A 15,234-nucleotide genomic window follows, 5' to 3' on the forward strand; every position below is an offset into this window, starting at 1 on the left:
GGCTGCTGCTGGTTTCTTATTGATTATTATTCTCCTCTCTTCCTTCTTTCTGGTCAGTTGCTCTGTTCTATGTTACCACACCGCTAGGATCAGATAGGGAATAGAATGAATGAAATGCTGTATAAAAATAGATATGGCTTCGTAGAAAACTGTATATGACAGGAAGATAGTGTTTCAGATGCCATTTGCCTGTTGCTTAACGCCGAGAATAACCGGAGGTCCAAGTGGCCATCTAAGAGAGCCAAGTGTAACAGAGCGAGGATGCTAATCTATGTACAAGAGTCCGATGTGCCGCTCACAGTTTGGACTCGCCACTCTTCTTCTCGCCGTTCTTGGGCCGGCGTGCCGGTGCGGGAACATTATTTAGCCATTGCGCATCCACAGTCATTTTCTCAATCTTGGATTTCTTGCTCCATGCCGTGCGGAAGCTCTCTTCCTCGTCGCGCCAACGACGTAGCTCTGGCCCCAGCCAGCAGACCGCTGCATCAGCACACTCATTGACTGCTTCCTGGGCGAGCAGATGACCAAAGTCCTTGAGATAGACATCACGCACACGGCCGGCAGTGACACCGCCGCTGCCCCCGAGCCCGATGCCGGTGTTTTGCAGTTTATCTGCCATCATGTCAGGCGTACACATATCAGACTTGCCACCGAAGATATATAGCACGCTCGGGCGCAGAAATGGGAGTTGGGAAAATATCCGTGCCGGCTCGGGCCGGTAGAAAGGATACGAGTGTGGGTGACTTGCGTCGAGATCGGGGTGCGTTACACGGTTAACGGGCTGATGGCTCCCCGGGACGTGGTTGTAGTTTGGCCGTGAGAAAGTAAAGACTTCTTGATGGAGCGGGGTGCGGAGAGTGACCGGGGGATTCTTCTTATCAGTGACAGTCTTTTCGTCGAGGGGGTGAATTGCGGTTGGGAGGTCGCGCAGCCCATACTGGACCCAGCGGTCTAGCACGCGCGGGTCCCATGTTTGGTAGAAGGGGCTGCGCTTGAAGCCATCAGCAGCAGCTTGGCGGGAAGGCCATAGATCGCGGCGGTGGGTGGAGAGTTGGGTTGTCTTCGCGATGACAGCCTTTTGTTCGTTCAACAGGGTTAGGCTATCTAGTTGGGTCGTCTGCCGTTGGATCACAGGGTCGAGTAGCACCAAAGTGTGTAACAATCGGGGGTGCATCAAGCTCAGTTGGGTACTACAGGGTCCGATCATCAGTCTGGTAGCCTAATAAGGGCTGCAACGGTCTCGGTCACTCACAGATGTGCGCCGCCCATACTGTGGCCAACACCGATAATAGGTCGGGGCATTTCAGCCCGCTTGACGTTCACCAGATGGAGGAGGTCTCGTGGGTGGTCAAACCAGCTTGCTGTGGCACTGTCAGCAATGAGAGAGACTGATGAGCATTGGAGCGGGAAATCGCGTACGGTCATTGCCGAGGGAATCTTCATTGATCACGCTGCTCTCTCCCTCCTGAGCAACATCAGCCATCCATATACTGCGAATACGGAAACCGTTCGCCTGAGATCGCGCATGGATTTCTTCCCACAGAGGCTCATACAGTTCCTATTGTGGATAAATTAGCATTCAATTATTGTTATTCGTTTGAAAATTGGTGCCGTATGCAATCAAGAAGTCTCAAAATGCGACATACCTTGGGGAAGCCATTTGCGTGCGCTGCTAGGATCGTCACATCGCCCGGCCGCGGGTGAGGGTTGTCGAGAGGAATATACTGCTTCACGGCGAGGTGCAACGGCTGTTCCTGGTCATTGGCCGTCGCGGCCGGATACTCGCGCAGGTGCTGGCAAGGCACCACATGCTCGACGATGCGAAACGGAGAGGGTGACATGGTGGTGGACCGTTGATCGTCGACCGTGGAGCAAAAGAAGACGAGGGAATATAAGCAGAGGAGCAATCCGGGGTTTTGGCCGTGGGACGATGAGCCTCGGTCCTTTCGGTCGCGCCGAGTGGCATCTCCGCGATCACAACTGCCGGCCCCCATAGCCCCACCCAATCAGACTGGCTCGGAATTAGTCGTTTGCTAAGTTTCCGAATGGATTATTACTTGCAGTGAATGATTCACACGCTGACAGTATCATCTACAATCTCTGAGTCAATAACGTGATTCTTTGTCTTCCAACCATGACGCACTGAGCAGGGTCTGCTTCCGCTTGTCTGAATGAGCTATAACAACACGCCGTGAGAGGAACGAAAACCCATGCTATCAGCGACCGATGGCAAGCCCCCAGGGTAGTTCAAGGTGATCTCCTAGCCTCATATGCGATGAGACTGGAATCGAAAACCAGAAGGACATGCTTCTTCACCAGTAGAAATTGGGTGGAAAGCTCCAGCTTGAGGATCGAGGCTACTCCTCATAACATCCAAATCCAGCTAGGTTCTTATTTCCGTGTCTTTTCTTGCAGCATGAGACCGGTGCTTTATCAAACATTCTAATCTCAGCAATCATGATAGCATGGGCCGAACAGCATCCGTTCTTCAGCCAGAGGCAAAACTCCAGGTTACCAGTGCTAATCTCTTGTGTACGAGAAATGGATCTATCGTGACTCTATAAACATCGTTGAAAAAGTCAACATATCACGATGGCTCTCAAATCAAGATGGGCTACCCGATCGAGATCAAATCATGGATGCGGTTTTATGCTACTATCTGGCTGGAGATTCTGGAAACAGAAAAAATAGAAATGGAATTGAATAATCGTTGGTTGGACAGCTTTACGGCCGCCACCAACGTGCCATACTCCCAGCTTGTCCTAGAGCTTCTCGAATAATATACTTGGTTTTAAGTGATTCGTACTACCAAGATGTGGGAGAAGAGCATCGATATATTACATGGACTGGTGATGATGTGGTTTCTCTTTTCCGTGCCTTGCTTTTCCCGGTGTCCGGAATAAGAATTTCATTAGATTTTACCTCGTTTTTTGGGACTCAGTGGGAGGAACAATACGATATCAAGCCAAGTGACTTGAACCGCCAAATTTACGTCCGGTGCATAGAGTGGCTGAGAAGCGTTGTCCTGGGGAATCGGCTTGGTTTCTGTGATTTCAAGGGTGAATAGGAGCCATTATGCAAAGTCTTTAGAAAAGATATTCGAAGATCATCCTTTTTCAAGACCTAATGATCCCATAGCTATTGAATTGCATGTCAAAATCACATTTGACGAAGTTTACTATGGGTGGAATTCTTATGACAGGTGTATTCACTGCATTGCTTTCTTCTACATGTACTGGATAATTATTATTGCACAAGATTTCAACTGTACTGGAACCTGGAATGGAAGTAAACGTTATATTTTTGGAGTTGAATAGTGACAATAGACTGCAGAAACAGACGGCTTGTAGTTGAAAAAAACCGTCACTCATGTGTAGCCAAATACCCCTGAGTACGAAGTTGAAAAAAAAGACAACCATGAACTATCCACTGCCTGCTTCTACCCGCCGCCATGCAGGTGTTAAAAAATACAGCTCTGGATCGGGGTACACAATCAGGCACTGGAGACACCCGCAGTTCGAAAGGGCAACTCCGAGGTTGAGAGAAATTGTCCAAAGACGAACCTGCAATTCGTCGGTACTTTTTGTTCTAGGCAGGCCATGGAGCTCCCATGCGGGACCAGCCTCTGCCGACTCTCTAGCCATATCCATGGCATATCTGTCCTTCAAACTATACCCATTAAGCGAGAGAGATCCGATAGCTCTCTTGAGGATGATCATAATATGCCTGATCGCTATGGTGACTCTGCGATGTACCTGGAGCTCCTGGCACAGCTCAAGAATGATGCCTCGGATGGCATGGCACTTCTTTGGGAAGCAGAGGCTGGTCTCGCTAGTTACCAGCAGTCGAAAGTGCAGAAAGTCATCGGCCATGTACTCCAAAACTTCTGCCATCTGCTCGGGTGTTAAAGACGGTTCATCTTGAATCCACATAATATATTTATGCACGAAATCTTTTCGAATTTCTTCAAAATCCTGGACAGTCATCCTGAGAATAGTCCTACTGGAGGCCATGATGGCAATCAGAGGGGCAAACCCTATTATGCTCTTGGTCTTGTCAGCGTATAAGTTGAATGGATATTTGCGAAATTCCGTTGAGCTAGCTAGCTTTGCAGGTAAAGCTGAAATATAGGAAACCTTATATCTATTTCTGATTGTTTCGGGCCTGTGGATTACAAAGACATCGTTTCTGCATTCTTTATATTGTACAATGAAGAAATTCCTCAAGAGTTTCCTTTGTGAGATACAATTTTTTTGAGTCCTATTTTCCAATGGAATGCATATTTTCCCAGCCCGCTTATGCTTTGTTTGCTAGTAAGTAGGTTCAAGCCTTAGTGAGTTAATCGGCAAAAGCAGCTTCTTCGCGAGTTTTTCAATATCTAGTCAAATTATTTCATATAGATAGCATGATCTTCAGAGTAGGTTTTTGACCTAATTTTCGGCCAATTTCTCTACGTATAAGAGAACTATGCCTGATTATTCCTGTTCATGGCATGTTTAAATCTCGATTTTTCAACTCATCAACAATCAAAGGAGCACTACGGCAGTGACGCCTTTTCATTGTGCTCTGAAATATCACGTGACCAGGCGTCGAGTTTCACGCGCGGCGCGTCAAGAAGTAGTTCCTCATAACCACAACGACAGCCGCAAGACCCCCCTGCATGGCTACCATGGCGGATGAGGAGATTAAACTCTTTGATCAGTGTCGCATCTGTATCGTGTGCTCGAAAGATATCCCCCTTGATTCTGCAGAGCAGGTATGTTTTACTCCGACGAGTTGCACAACTAAGCAACTGAACAAGTTGACTAAACATGCGATGCCATAGCTTGCAACCCTGATCGGAGAATACGGCGGTGAACCTTCTATCCACCAGACCGGTCCCGAGAAAAGCGACACGATTGAATGTACCCATATTGTCTCAAGCAGTATCGACTTCCCTACTTACGACCTTGCCTGCAAGGCCTTGGTACCTGTAGTGAAGCCATCATGGGTACACAATTCACTTGAGAAACGGAAGATGGCCAATCCGCGCCAACACAGCCCCGATCCGCGTCTTGTGCTGAGTGACGTGGTTGTGACTTGTGGCGACATACCAGAGGGGGATAAAGATGCCATTATTGGCGGGGTGCTGGCTAAGGGCGGTTTGTACAGCCCTCGGATAACGGGCATGGTTACGCATCTTGTGGATCTGACAATGGAGTCGGATAAGGCCCGCCTTGTGCAGGCTAAAAGGCTACGTGTGAAAATCGTCCTCCCACACTGGTATGGTTTCACTCTGAAGCAGATCTCTGCTACACTCGCGGTTGACACAGTCTAGGTTCGACGATTGCCTTAAAATCGGCCAGCGCATCGATGAGCGTCCATATATGCTTCCTGATCCCGAAATCCTGCGTGCTGGTCCCGATGTCCCGATTCAACGTAATGAAAACAAGAATTTGGCAGGCGCATCCACCCCGGAGCCGTCCGTAATGCCTATTCCACCGGCAGACCAGCCGAACGTTTTTAATAGGAAAATCATTATGCTCTCTCCAGATTTGGGTATTGGTTCGCATCTCCTGGAATCAATCGAAGCCGTGCTTGAGCAAGGCGGTGCTACTGTGACTTCCAAGATTGAGGATGCCGACTGGTTGGTGTGTCGTTTCAGAGAGGGCTTTGTCTATCGAACAGCGTCACGGCTGGATAAAGTAGTTGGAAATCTTGCTTGGCTCTACCATTTGATGACGTTCAACTCATGGACCCGGCCATTGAGCAGGCTACTTCATTACCCCGTTTCTCGCACACCCATTCCAGGATTTGAAGGCCTCAAAATCAGCTTATCCAATTATGTGGGCGAAGCCAGAATCTATCTTGAGAATCTGATTGCTGCAGCAGGTGCTGAATGCACAAAAACCTTAAAGCAGGAAAACACACACCTGATCACTGCCCATGGAACCAGTGAAAAATGCAGTGCTGCCCGAGAATGGGGTCTCCATGTTGTTAACCACTTATGGCTAGAAGATAGCTACGCCGCATGGCGACAAAAGTCGGTCTCCGACCCACGCTACAACCATTTCCCTCCCCGCACGAACCTAGGCGATGTTGCTGGCCAGAAAATGCTGGACCGTGACGTCCTGGAGCAAAACTTTTTCTCTCAGGATGACTCCAAGTCTTCAAGCCCACAACGCGCTATGCAAACGAAGGATCAGAACACGACGTCAATGCAACCTCCGGCTCGAAAGCCTCGCAAGGGGAGTGACAATGCTGATGAGGCCACCCACGGCACCCCGCAGGCGAACAATAAGATCTCTGATCGACTCTCGAATAACAAGAAGATACAAACTCCTGTCCGATCCCGCATGATTCCCGACAATAAGGAGAATGACACCCCATCTTCAACTAGCAGCCGTAAGTCAAAGGACGCGGCGACTGCTCGTTTACATGAAATCGCTCCCGACATCGCTCTTTACGAAAAGGAGAAGAAACGAGTCGGTGGAGTCATTTATGGAGGCAGAAGAGTATCCGACGAGGACCGAGTCACGCTGGAGAATCCCAGGAAGCGTCGTTCAGCTGAGCCTCAAGATGAAAGTGATAGCGATCAGGCCGCTGAAACCAAACGGCAAAAGAAATCTCGACCACCAATTTCGATACGCCTAATCATTACTGGCTACCAGAAGTGGGTGGGCAAGGGCCATGAAAAGAAAGAAGATGCAGATAAGGTTCGTCAAAGCTATCTATTAGTTGCTATAATACCGACAACGAGAACTGCCCGCTCACATGTTTATAGCGACATCTTCGAGAACTTGGCATCATGGTAGTCCAAGATGCTCGCCGGTGCACACACCTGGCAGCACCATCTATTTTGCGCACACCGAAGTTCGTCAACGCACTTGCATATGCTCCAACAATTGTAAGCACCGATTTCATCACAAGTTGCCTCAAGCAAGATGAGCTTCTGGATCCCAAAGACTTCCCGTTGGTGGACAAGGCAGCAGAATCGAAATTCAAGTTTTCTCTTGCGAAATCCTCGGAAAGAGCAAAGATGAACAATAATATGCTCCTGCGTGGATTCCGTGTCTACTGCGTTGAAGATATCCGTGGAGGATTTGAGGCATTCAAATCTATTGTTGAGGCCAACGGTGGAGAATGCTTACTCTTTCGTGGTCGTCTTGCATTGGCCAACCATTCTCGGCGTGAGGAGAGTGACGAGGAGGATAGTGAGGTGGAGGATGCTCAATCTAGCCGCAATGAGGTGTTTCTTCTCAGCAGTGTTGAACCCAAACATGCTCGGCTTTGGCCTCGCTTCCGTCAGGTGGCTGGAGATGTCAAGCGGACTCCTCATATTGTTCGGGTGGACTGGTTGCTTGACATGGCGATGTCTCAGGAGCTGCGAGCCGCGGAGGAATATGAGTTGAACGAGAATATGATCACGGATGCAGATGAGTAGAGACCCGAAAACGGGTTGAGTTGTCGCCTTTGAGATCGAACTTGAAACCACCTTCACCGGGCTTATTGTAAATGTTAGGGATTGTCGGCAGTCAGGGTTGGTCTGCGCACGCGCACGTGAAGAATATTTGAGCGTTTTGTTTTGTAACGAATAGCCATGATTCATCCCAATAGAACCATCATAAAGATTTGTCCTTTAAAAGAACTTGACACCCTCTTCGCCCTCGTTGCCGAAGACTTGGGCCTTGCCCCGCTTGACTAGGACATTGAGGCTCTTCATCATGGCCTCAGTATCCATCCCATGGAATTCTAAACACAGTCAGTATGATTTCCAGAAAAAGCATCCCAATTTCTAGAGATTTAATGAGCCTTACCTTGGGATACGGTTGCCTCCCCTTGCAAAAGCTCATAGACTGTCAAAACGACACCCCGTTGTCCTGTACTGTCAACCCAATCTGTCAGCACATCCGCCCATTCCTCCGGCCTTCGCCACCAGATCCAAGCCATGCTCTTTGGGCCTTGGCTTCCACTAGCTGGGACTTCAATCCACTCTGCGCGCCGACCACCCCCCTCCTTCCTCCTCGCTCTTGGCCATCCAATCAACCACGACGCGCGCCTCGCGGAGATCGAGACGCTTTCGCAGGGTAGCGTTGTGAAAAAGCGGAGTATCAACGGCCTCAATGAGAGAAAGACGGTAGGTTCGGTGATGGCGACACCAGGCTTGAATCAGCGAGGACCATTTCTCAAGCTGCGAGTGTCGTGTGGTGCTGTTTGGTTGCGGGGTGAAGAAAGGTGGAAAATTATAGGTCGGAGGGAACGGGAAAGGGCCCAGAGCGGTTGATACAGCGGTTGTCATAATGTATGTGTACGCTTTCAGAAGATGGGATGAATATGCGACGTCTCCAAACGATGTCGAGCAAAGCAGAAAGGAGTCGGGCGGACGTTAAGAGGTTAGTTCTTGGCTATCGCCGATAAGCAGAGCTCCGGGCGGATCGGAGTGGGGGTTCCGCGCAATTTTATTCCACCTCCAACGAACCCCAACATCTTGACCTCAAGGCAATTTTTCTCGTCCAACAGCGCCGTTTGCTGTCTCGTACTCGAATAGCACAATGGCCACATCTTTGACTAAGCACCAAAAGCGCGAAGAATACCGCCGTCAGATCCAGGAGCAGAATCAAACGAATGAAGGCGAACCTGTGACCGTCAAGATGCCGCAGAAGAGATTCTTCCGGCAGCGCGCGCACGCAAATCCCTTCTCTGACCACAAGCTGGACTAGTAAGTGCTTGATATCTCTATCTGGTACCCTTAAGTATATATTGTGGAGGAATTGGACCTGCGCGCAGCTTGTTTTGCCGGATGCAAGAAACAATGAATGCTAATCGAGCTGGAATATAGTCCCTTGAGCCCTGCACATATGGACTGGGCGTCGCATTATCCTGCATTTGTGAATGCCGATCCTTCGAAGATAAACCTCGGTGGCTCGCGGCAATTGACTAAGGATGTTGAGATAGTGGACATTGGGTGTGGATTCGGAGGGTTACTTGTTGGATTGGCGCCTTTGCTGCCGGACACCTTGATGGTTGGTAGGTTCAATGCCTTGAACTCAACTTGAATTTCTAATTTAAATAGCCAATAATGCTGACTGCCCCGTTTCAGGTATGGAAATCCGTATCTCAGTGCTCGACTATGTCCGCTCGCGCATCCAGGCTCTGCGCCTGCAACAGCAAAACCTTAAAGCGATCGCGGCGTCAACCAACACAAGCCAGGCCACCTCAGACGCCTCGGCGCCCGCACCAGCTGAAGAGGACGAGGAGGTTGGCTCGACGACAACTATTGTTCCGGGAAATTATGAAAACATCTCCGGCATCCGCGCCAACACGATGAAATTCCTCCCCAACTTTTTCGGCCACCATCAGCTCTCCAAGATCTTCGTCTGTTTCCCTGACCCGCACTTCAAGGCACGCAAGCACAAAGCCCGAATTATCTCGGAGTCTCTGAATACCGAATATGCTTACGTCTTACGGCCCGGAGGTCTGTTGTATACCATCACCGATGTTGAAGAATACCACCATTGGGTTCTGCGGCATTTCCAGTACCAAGAGGAGGAGAATACTTCTTTGGGTAGTATCAAAGATCTTTGGGAGCGGGTCTCCGACGAGGAGCTGGAATCCGATCCTTGTGTCCAGGTGATGAAGTTTGAGACTGAAGAGTCGAAGAAAGTTACGCGGAACAACGGGAACAAGTACGTGGCCGTGTTCCGACGCAGGGCGGATCCAGAATGGCCTGCTTAAGGACCAGGAGCGGATTCTTGCGATCTTTTTTGCCTCTACGTGTTCTTTTAAAAAAAGATCTCTGGGTGTATAGGCGTTTGTCCCCGAATAATCTTTATATTCTTTATGATGCATGTGTGCATTGCCAACAAAGTTCATAAGCAACGCTAACAATCTGAAAACATGCGCTTGCTAATTGAACAAGAAACCCTGCAAGAGAAGATAAAATCTAACCAAAATGTAGAACCGAACAATGCACAATCGTAAACCGAAAATCAGAATCAGTAAGTCATCATGCAGTACATCATTAAAGAGTTTGAAGAGGATCTGGTTTTGTATGCAGATGTAGAGAGGTCTCAGCACATCCCCGGTGCCTTGAGACGAATACCCTCGCATCGCTCACAAACAGCCAGCTGGACGGGGCCGCCAATTATGCGACCTTTGGCTGTGCGCTTAGGTTCGCCCTCTCGGACGAAGAAGCGGCCTTCTGACCCGAAGTCGTCACCACACTCGTGGCAGACAAAACAGCGCTCGTGCCATTGCCCGCCAATGGCAGTTATAACAACGTCATCCAAGACATGCTGCTTGCATCCGAGGCAGCGGGGAGCAGTCCGGCGAGAATGGCATCGAAGACACCATGCGAAACCATCCTTCTCGACGAATGGGGTTTGGGAATTGAAAGGCTGTCCGGGGAATAGTGTGTTAGTGGCGTGATAGAGCAGTATAATCGAAAGCAGGGCCACACTTACATCACCACATTCGGCGCAGAAGAAATGTCCAACATGCCATTCTGCGCCGCATGCGACTACAACCTCGCCCTCGATTGGAGTTTTGCAACTCTTGCAGCGGGGGCTGAACATCTCATGGAAATCCAAGTGACAGTAGAACCGAGGGACACGGGCCTCCTCATCAGAGTCGTTGGAAAGCCTTTCAGCACGGCTGGCCTGTGGTTCTTCATAAAAGGCTACACACTCCAGAGCTGTCTGGCAGTGGAAGCAGACAAAACATTCCGGGTGAAATCGGCATCCCCCAGCAGTCACAATCTTCCCCGAAATAGACAAAGAGCAAGATTCACAGCGTGCTGTCGGAACACCAGCTCGCGAATAGGATGTGCGCCATCTATCTTGAGGCTCTGACCCTTGTCTTCTAGGCAGAGCCTGTCGATTGTGGGTGCTGGGCGGCATTGGCCTTGTGGATTGGGTTGATCTCTGAGAAGGATCATTCATTTCCGAGATAGTAGGCGCCTTGATGTTTGGAACACTGATGACAGGGATTGGCGGGGGGTCTGACGGCGATATCTCAATACTCGGAACAACTTCAATACTGGGAACAACCTCAATACTAGGGACCGGAGGAGTGGGAGGAGGTGCTACAGGCGCTAGATCCTGACTATTTGACGGCTGCCGGCCCAGTTTTGGTGCATCACTTGGTTGCCATTTGGGGTCAAAGCTCACGATCGGTCGTCCCATGCGATCACTGACAGCTGACGGCATAGGCAGGTTTTCGCTTCGGTCTTTGAGTTTTTTGCTCGTGGCTGCTCGGATATCGTCACTGCGGATTTCTATGCCATCCTTTGTGGGGACTGGCTCTTCATTGGCGGATGGAGGCGAAGGGGGCAGGGGCTCGTTTTTTGTATATGCTGGGTTGCGAGACTGGGTAGGAGGGTTTTTGTGAATGTCGAACTGGGAGATTTTATCTCGAACAGATCCATTGGTGTTTCGATCTCGAAGCCAGGGCAGCGGTTTACCAAGACGTGGAAGAGCATTGCGAGGCTTGTTCCTCAATGCTGAGGAGTCCGATCTGGAGAAGTCGGGGCGTGGTTCGGCGACTTCCGGTTCCTCGTAGATATGGTCATCAGGATTCCTAAAAACGCCCTTGGAAGAGTCTCCGCTGACTTTACGGGGCTTGGGGATCGTAATCGGGGCGTCACCTGGAGTGCTTTCTTCAGGGGGTAGAGCAAAATTGACCTTTAGGTTCTTCTTCAGGTTACTAGCAAGTGATGACCGTCTCCGAGCGGTCGAATTCAGATTGGCATCCACAAACTCGGGGCTTGATGGGCCGCTCGAAGAGCCACTGGAGGTGACTGAATGGCGATGTTTGATCGAATAGGATCCGGACCCAAAGCTCTTGACGGATTGACTTCGGATGGATGGGTCTTCCCCAGCCACGTCGGGGTTTCGATAGGGGGCATATGGATTCTTGTAGGGCATGCCGGGATTCTGGTGCATCCAGACCAATTCGGTAGCTTCATCTTGAGCAGCTTGATGAAGCCGAATATCTTCATCAAGGTTCATGCCTTGAAGCGCATCACGTATCTCGCGCACCTCTTCTTTCTCTTGGTGTCGCTGTTTACTTTCTTTGTAGGAGGGAACAGGAGATGCGGCCACAGGACGTGAGAACATTTGAGAAGGAAACTCATTCTTCCGCACAGAGACCGATCGAGGTTCCTGTGCTAGGGGTCGTCCTGTTGGGCCACTATGGGGCGCGTAGGAGTTTGTGCGACGGTGAGACATCGCGCTGTCGCAGCGAGGCCCACCATCTGGAGAACTTTCGGACGGTCGGTACATTGAGAATGCGGAAGCTGCACGGGGAGGGATCTCGTCCTGTAGATTGCTAGTCGACTCCGCTGGCCTGCCAGGGTACGGTCGGGAGCCTGTTGGACGAGACGGACGATTTGTCCGAAGGTCTTTCAAGTAGCTGGCTGTGGATGCCATGATCGCGTTAGCATTCCTCCATCTGTGTCCACGTATTGAGGCTAGTTCTCTCCGATGCGCCAAAGGCACTTGAGGTTATGCCAGGCCGGGTCCGAATCATGGGCCGATGGGGAAATGAGTCCGACATACCGACTTGATCATTGGACATATAGCTGGGACCCGGAGGTGAGACCTTGCGCTGGCCGATGGGCTTGGTATGTTTGTGCATCATGGTTGCTACTCTAATCTGACAGCAATGTAGCAGCAATGTAGCAAGGGAGGAAGTCAAGGCGACGTCAGGATCACCTGAGTTATGGAACTAAAAGAGCTGGGGTCATCCAAGGCGGGCCGTAATCGCGATCTTCCCCCAATTGCGGAGCCCAAAACAAACAGCTCCAGGGCAACGCTATCAGATAATTTTCCTAGTTCGGATAGGGCTTAGGGCTCTTGGCACGTCCTTGTCACGTGTGTTCAATGTCACGTGGTGTATTGGCACCCTCACGTGGGAACACGTGCAATCAGGTGCAGACGACTATGTCCTGCAGCGAATGCAGCAAATATATATCCGAGAGTCAAGTACTCACTCGTCTTGGGTCAACATCTTTCAAGTCTTGATACCCAACTGTTACCAATCACGTTTGCCAGCGATGAGCTGCAGACCGCCTTCCCTGATCATGAGTCAGACCTGCAAGCTTCCTGTGGAGTGCAAAATGTCTCCGCACCGGGTCTTCGGCACCTCAAGACCCCACTCCACCCCGGTCCGGGAGCAGGGAGCCACTGATACCCCAAACTGCCCCAACTGTCCCCAATGCTCTTCGTGGGCTGTGAAGGGACCCTACTCTCCCCGTCGCGATCTGAGAATGCCACAGAGCTCCGTGATTGGATTACAATCTCCGAACGGCTGTGGAGATGCCTCCATGAGATTCCCCGGACATGACACCTCGCTCTCGCATAGCGGGACCATAGATCTCGGCACCAAGTCCGGTCCTATCGCCTCCCCATTATGGACTAGTAAAGAAAAGCTAGACTAAGATCGAATTCCTTTCGTGATTTCTGAATTTCGCTTCTTTTAACGCTTCATTGATTTGTTCGGCCTCCATGTCGGGACGAAAACGGAAATCTGGGGTTCAGATCCGGTTTTCAAGCATCGTCACAGACAAAACCTCACCAACGGAAAAGTTTCTTCTCCTTTCGATCAAGTGTGGATATGGCCGACAATGTGCCAGTCGATGTCATCCAGTCGCATCAAGATGAGCATCGCGACTCTCTAGCCAGCTCACAACGCGAGCACGAACCCCCGCAACTCCAAATGGAGGCTCAAGTCGACCGCGATGAAAAATATCAACGAGACGTCCCTCCAGATGGTGGGTATGGCTGGGTCTGCGTCGCCTGTGTCTTCTGGATCAACGCGCATACCTGGGGAATCAACAGTGTCAGTGCTCCTGGTTTATAGACCCCGCGTTTGGCGGATATAGCTAACATGACTCGATATCCAGAGTTACGGCGTCTTCCTCAGCTACTATTTGTCACACAATGTCTTCCCCAATACGTCTGTCCTCGCATACGCTTTCACTGGTGGCTTGAGTATTTCATGTGCTCTGCTCGTGGCTCCGCTAGCCACATACCTGATCCAGCTATATGGGACCCGCTTCGTGGTAAATCTCGGCGTGTTTTTCGAGACCCTCTCTCTCATTGGATCCTCGTTCGCCTCTCAGAAATGGCACATTTTCCTCAGTCAAGGCGTCTGCTTTGGTTGGGGAATGGGCTTTCTGTTCGTTGGCAGTGTCGGAATCGCGCCACAGTGGTTCCTGAAACGCCGGAGCTTTGCGATGAGCATCACCGCAGCGGGTTCTGGACTCGGTGGTTTAATCTACTCGCTCGCGGTGGGAGCCATCATTCCGCGCTGGGGCCTTGGTTGGGCATTCCGGATTCTCGGTATAATTTCCTGCATCGTTAATCTAGTGTGCGGCAACCTTCTTCGAGACCGCAACAAGCTGGTCGGGAGCCGGCTAACTGCCTTTCACTTCCCCCCTTCTCCGCCGGCCGGAATTTCTCCTCTTTCTAGGATGGGGTATATTCAGTATGCTTGGATATGTGGCACTGTTGTTCAGCGTTGCCAATTTTGCACTCTCTGTGGGCCTCACCTCCCACCAAGGGAGCATTGTCTCCGCATTGCTCAATCTGGGACAGGGACTTGGTCGTCCGTTTGTAGGGATGTTCAGTGACCGACTCGGCCGCATCAATATAGCGACCTTCCTCACTTTTATGTGTGGACTATTTTGTCTTGTGATCTGGGTCTTTGCTGATAGTATGGGCGTGGTCTGTTTCTTTGCCGTGCTGGTTGGAACCGTTGCCGGAACTTACTGGGCCACTGTCTCTCCAGTGCTCGCTGAGATCATTGGCCTAAGAGATCTGCCTTCGGGCCTCAGCATTACCTGGCTGGCTCTTGTTGCGCCTTGTACCGTCTCCGAGGCAATCGCATTAGAGCTTCGCCGAAATACCCCTAGCGGTGGTACCTCCTATCTCCACGTTCAAATTTTTACGGGTTTTGCATATATTGGTGCCTCTCTGTGTCTCTGGCTTGTTCGTGGATGGAAAGTTGGCGAATTGGAGCGGGCGCAGCAGGGGCGGGAATCTGCTGCTCGTGAAGTCCCGTTGACAAACAATGACTTTACTTCTGGGAAAGAAAGACAAGGTTGTCCACCTACAACTGCGTCTACGGTCTCTGCCGAGGGTGCAATTGATCTGCAGCTCTGGGCGCCATGGAGCCTTGCTCGGCGAATGATCACATTAAAACGCGTCTAGCCATCCTCAGATGATCTGTACATATACATGGATACATGTCTTG

The 15,234-nt window shown here is 50.6% G+C and overlaps 8 protein-coding genes across 8 annotated transcripts; 4 read left to right on the forward strand and 4 right to left on the reverse strand.

Moving 5' to 3' along the window:
* Nucleotides 1-295: 295 nt before the first annotated feature.
* On the reverse strand, nt 296-1,841 carry N7462_007655 (putative toxin biosynthesis protein; the record flags this gene model as incomplete). Its single annotated transcript, XM_057079373.1, has 4 exons — nt 296-1,190; nt 1,253-1,361; nt 1,420-1,558; nt 1,647-1,841. 4 exons carry the CDS (start codon nt 1,839-1,841, stop codon nt 296-298), a joined length of 1,338 nt encoding a protein of 445 aa, XP_056932043.1.
* A 1,581-nt stretch (nt 1,842-3,422) lies between these two features.
* N7462_007656 (uncharacterized protein) lies at nt 3,423-4,013 on the reverse strand (the record flags this gene model as incomplete). Its single annotated transcript, XM_057079374.1, has 1 exon — nt 3,423-4,013. One exon carries the CDS (start codon nt 4,011-4,013, stop codon nt 3,423-3,425), a length of 591 nt encoding a protein of 196 aa, XP_056932044.1.
* A 647-nt stretch (nt 4,014-4,660) lies between these two features.
* N7462_007657 (BRCT domain-containing protein) lies at nt 4,661-7,423 on the forward strand (the record flags this gene model as incomplete). The annotated part of the gene is made up of 4 exons (XM_057079375.1): nt 4,661-4,756; nt 4,826-5,262; nt 5,318-6,695; nt 6,764-7,423. The coding sequence occupies 4 exons, from the start codon at nt 4,661-4,663 to the stop codon at nt 7,421-7,423; spliced, it is 2,571 nt and encodes an 856-aa protein (XP_056932045.1).
* A 195-nt stretch (nt 7,424-7,618) lies between these two features.
* Nucleotides 7,619-8,278, reverse strand: N7462_007658 (ESCRT-II subunit protein VPS25; the record flags this gene model as incomplete). The annotated part of the gene is made up of 3 exons (XM_057079376.1): nt 7,619-7,731; nt 7,797-7,906; nt 7,986-8,278. 3 exons carry the CDS (start codon nt 8,276-8,278, stop codon nt 7,619-7,621), a joined length of 516 nt encoding a protein of 171 aa, XP_056932046.1.
* Nucleotides 8,279-8,531: 253 nt separating this feature from the next.
* Nucleotides 8,532-9,714, forward strand: trm8 (tRNA (guanine46-N7)-methyltransferase; the record flags this gene model as incomplete). The annotated part of the gene is made up of 3 exons (XM_057079377.1): nt 8,532-8,698; nt 8,819-9,006; nt 9,080-9,714. 3 exons carry the CDS (start codon nt 8,532-8,534, stop codon nt 9,712-9,714), a joined length of 990 nt encoding a protein of 329 aa, XP_056932047.1.
* A 335-nt stretch (nt 9,715-10,049) lies between these two features.
* Nucleotides 10,050-12,618, reverse strand: N7462_007660 (LIM domain protein; the record flags this gene model as incomplete). The annotated part of the gene is made up of 3 exons (XM_057079378.1): nt 10,050-10,376; nt 10,443-12,394; nt 12,537-12,618. 3 exons carry the CDS (start codon nt 12,616-12,618, stop codon nt 10,050-10,052), a joined length of 2,361 nt encoding a protein of 786 aa, XP_056932048.1.
* A 478-nt stretch (nt 12,619-13,096) lies between these two features.
* N7462_007661 (uncharacterized protein) lies at nt 13,097-13,417 on the forward strand (the record flags this gene model as incomplete). Its single annotated transcript, XM_057079379.1, has 1 exon — nt 13,097-13,417. One exon carries the CDS (start codon nt 13,097-13,099, stop codon nt 13,415-13,417), a length of 321 nt encoding a protein of 106 aa, XP_056932049.1.
* A 176-nt stretch (nt 13,418-13,593) lies between these two features.
* On the forward strand, nt 13,594-15,191 carry N7462_007662 (uncharacterized protein; the record flags this gene model as incomplete). Its single annotated transcript, XM_057079380.1, has 3 exons — nt 13,594-13,818; nt 13,883-14,457; nt 14,498-15,191. 3 exons carry the CDS (start codon nt 13,594-13,596, stop codon nt 15,189-15,191), a joined length of 1,494 nt encoding a protein of 497 aa, XP_056932050.1.
* Between the last annotated feature and the right edge of the window lie 43 nt (nt 15,192-15,234).

Source organism: Penicillium macrosclerotiorum (assembly GCF_028827735.1).
Source record: "Penicillium macrosclerotiorum strain IBT 26536 chromosome Unknown utg000007l_segment0_segment0, whole genome shotgun sequence".
Taxonomy (NCBI): Eukaryota; Fungi; Ascomycota; class Eurotiomycetes; order Eurotiales; family Aspergillaceae; genus Penicillium; species Penicillium macrosclerotiorum.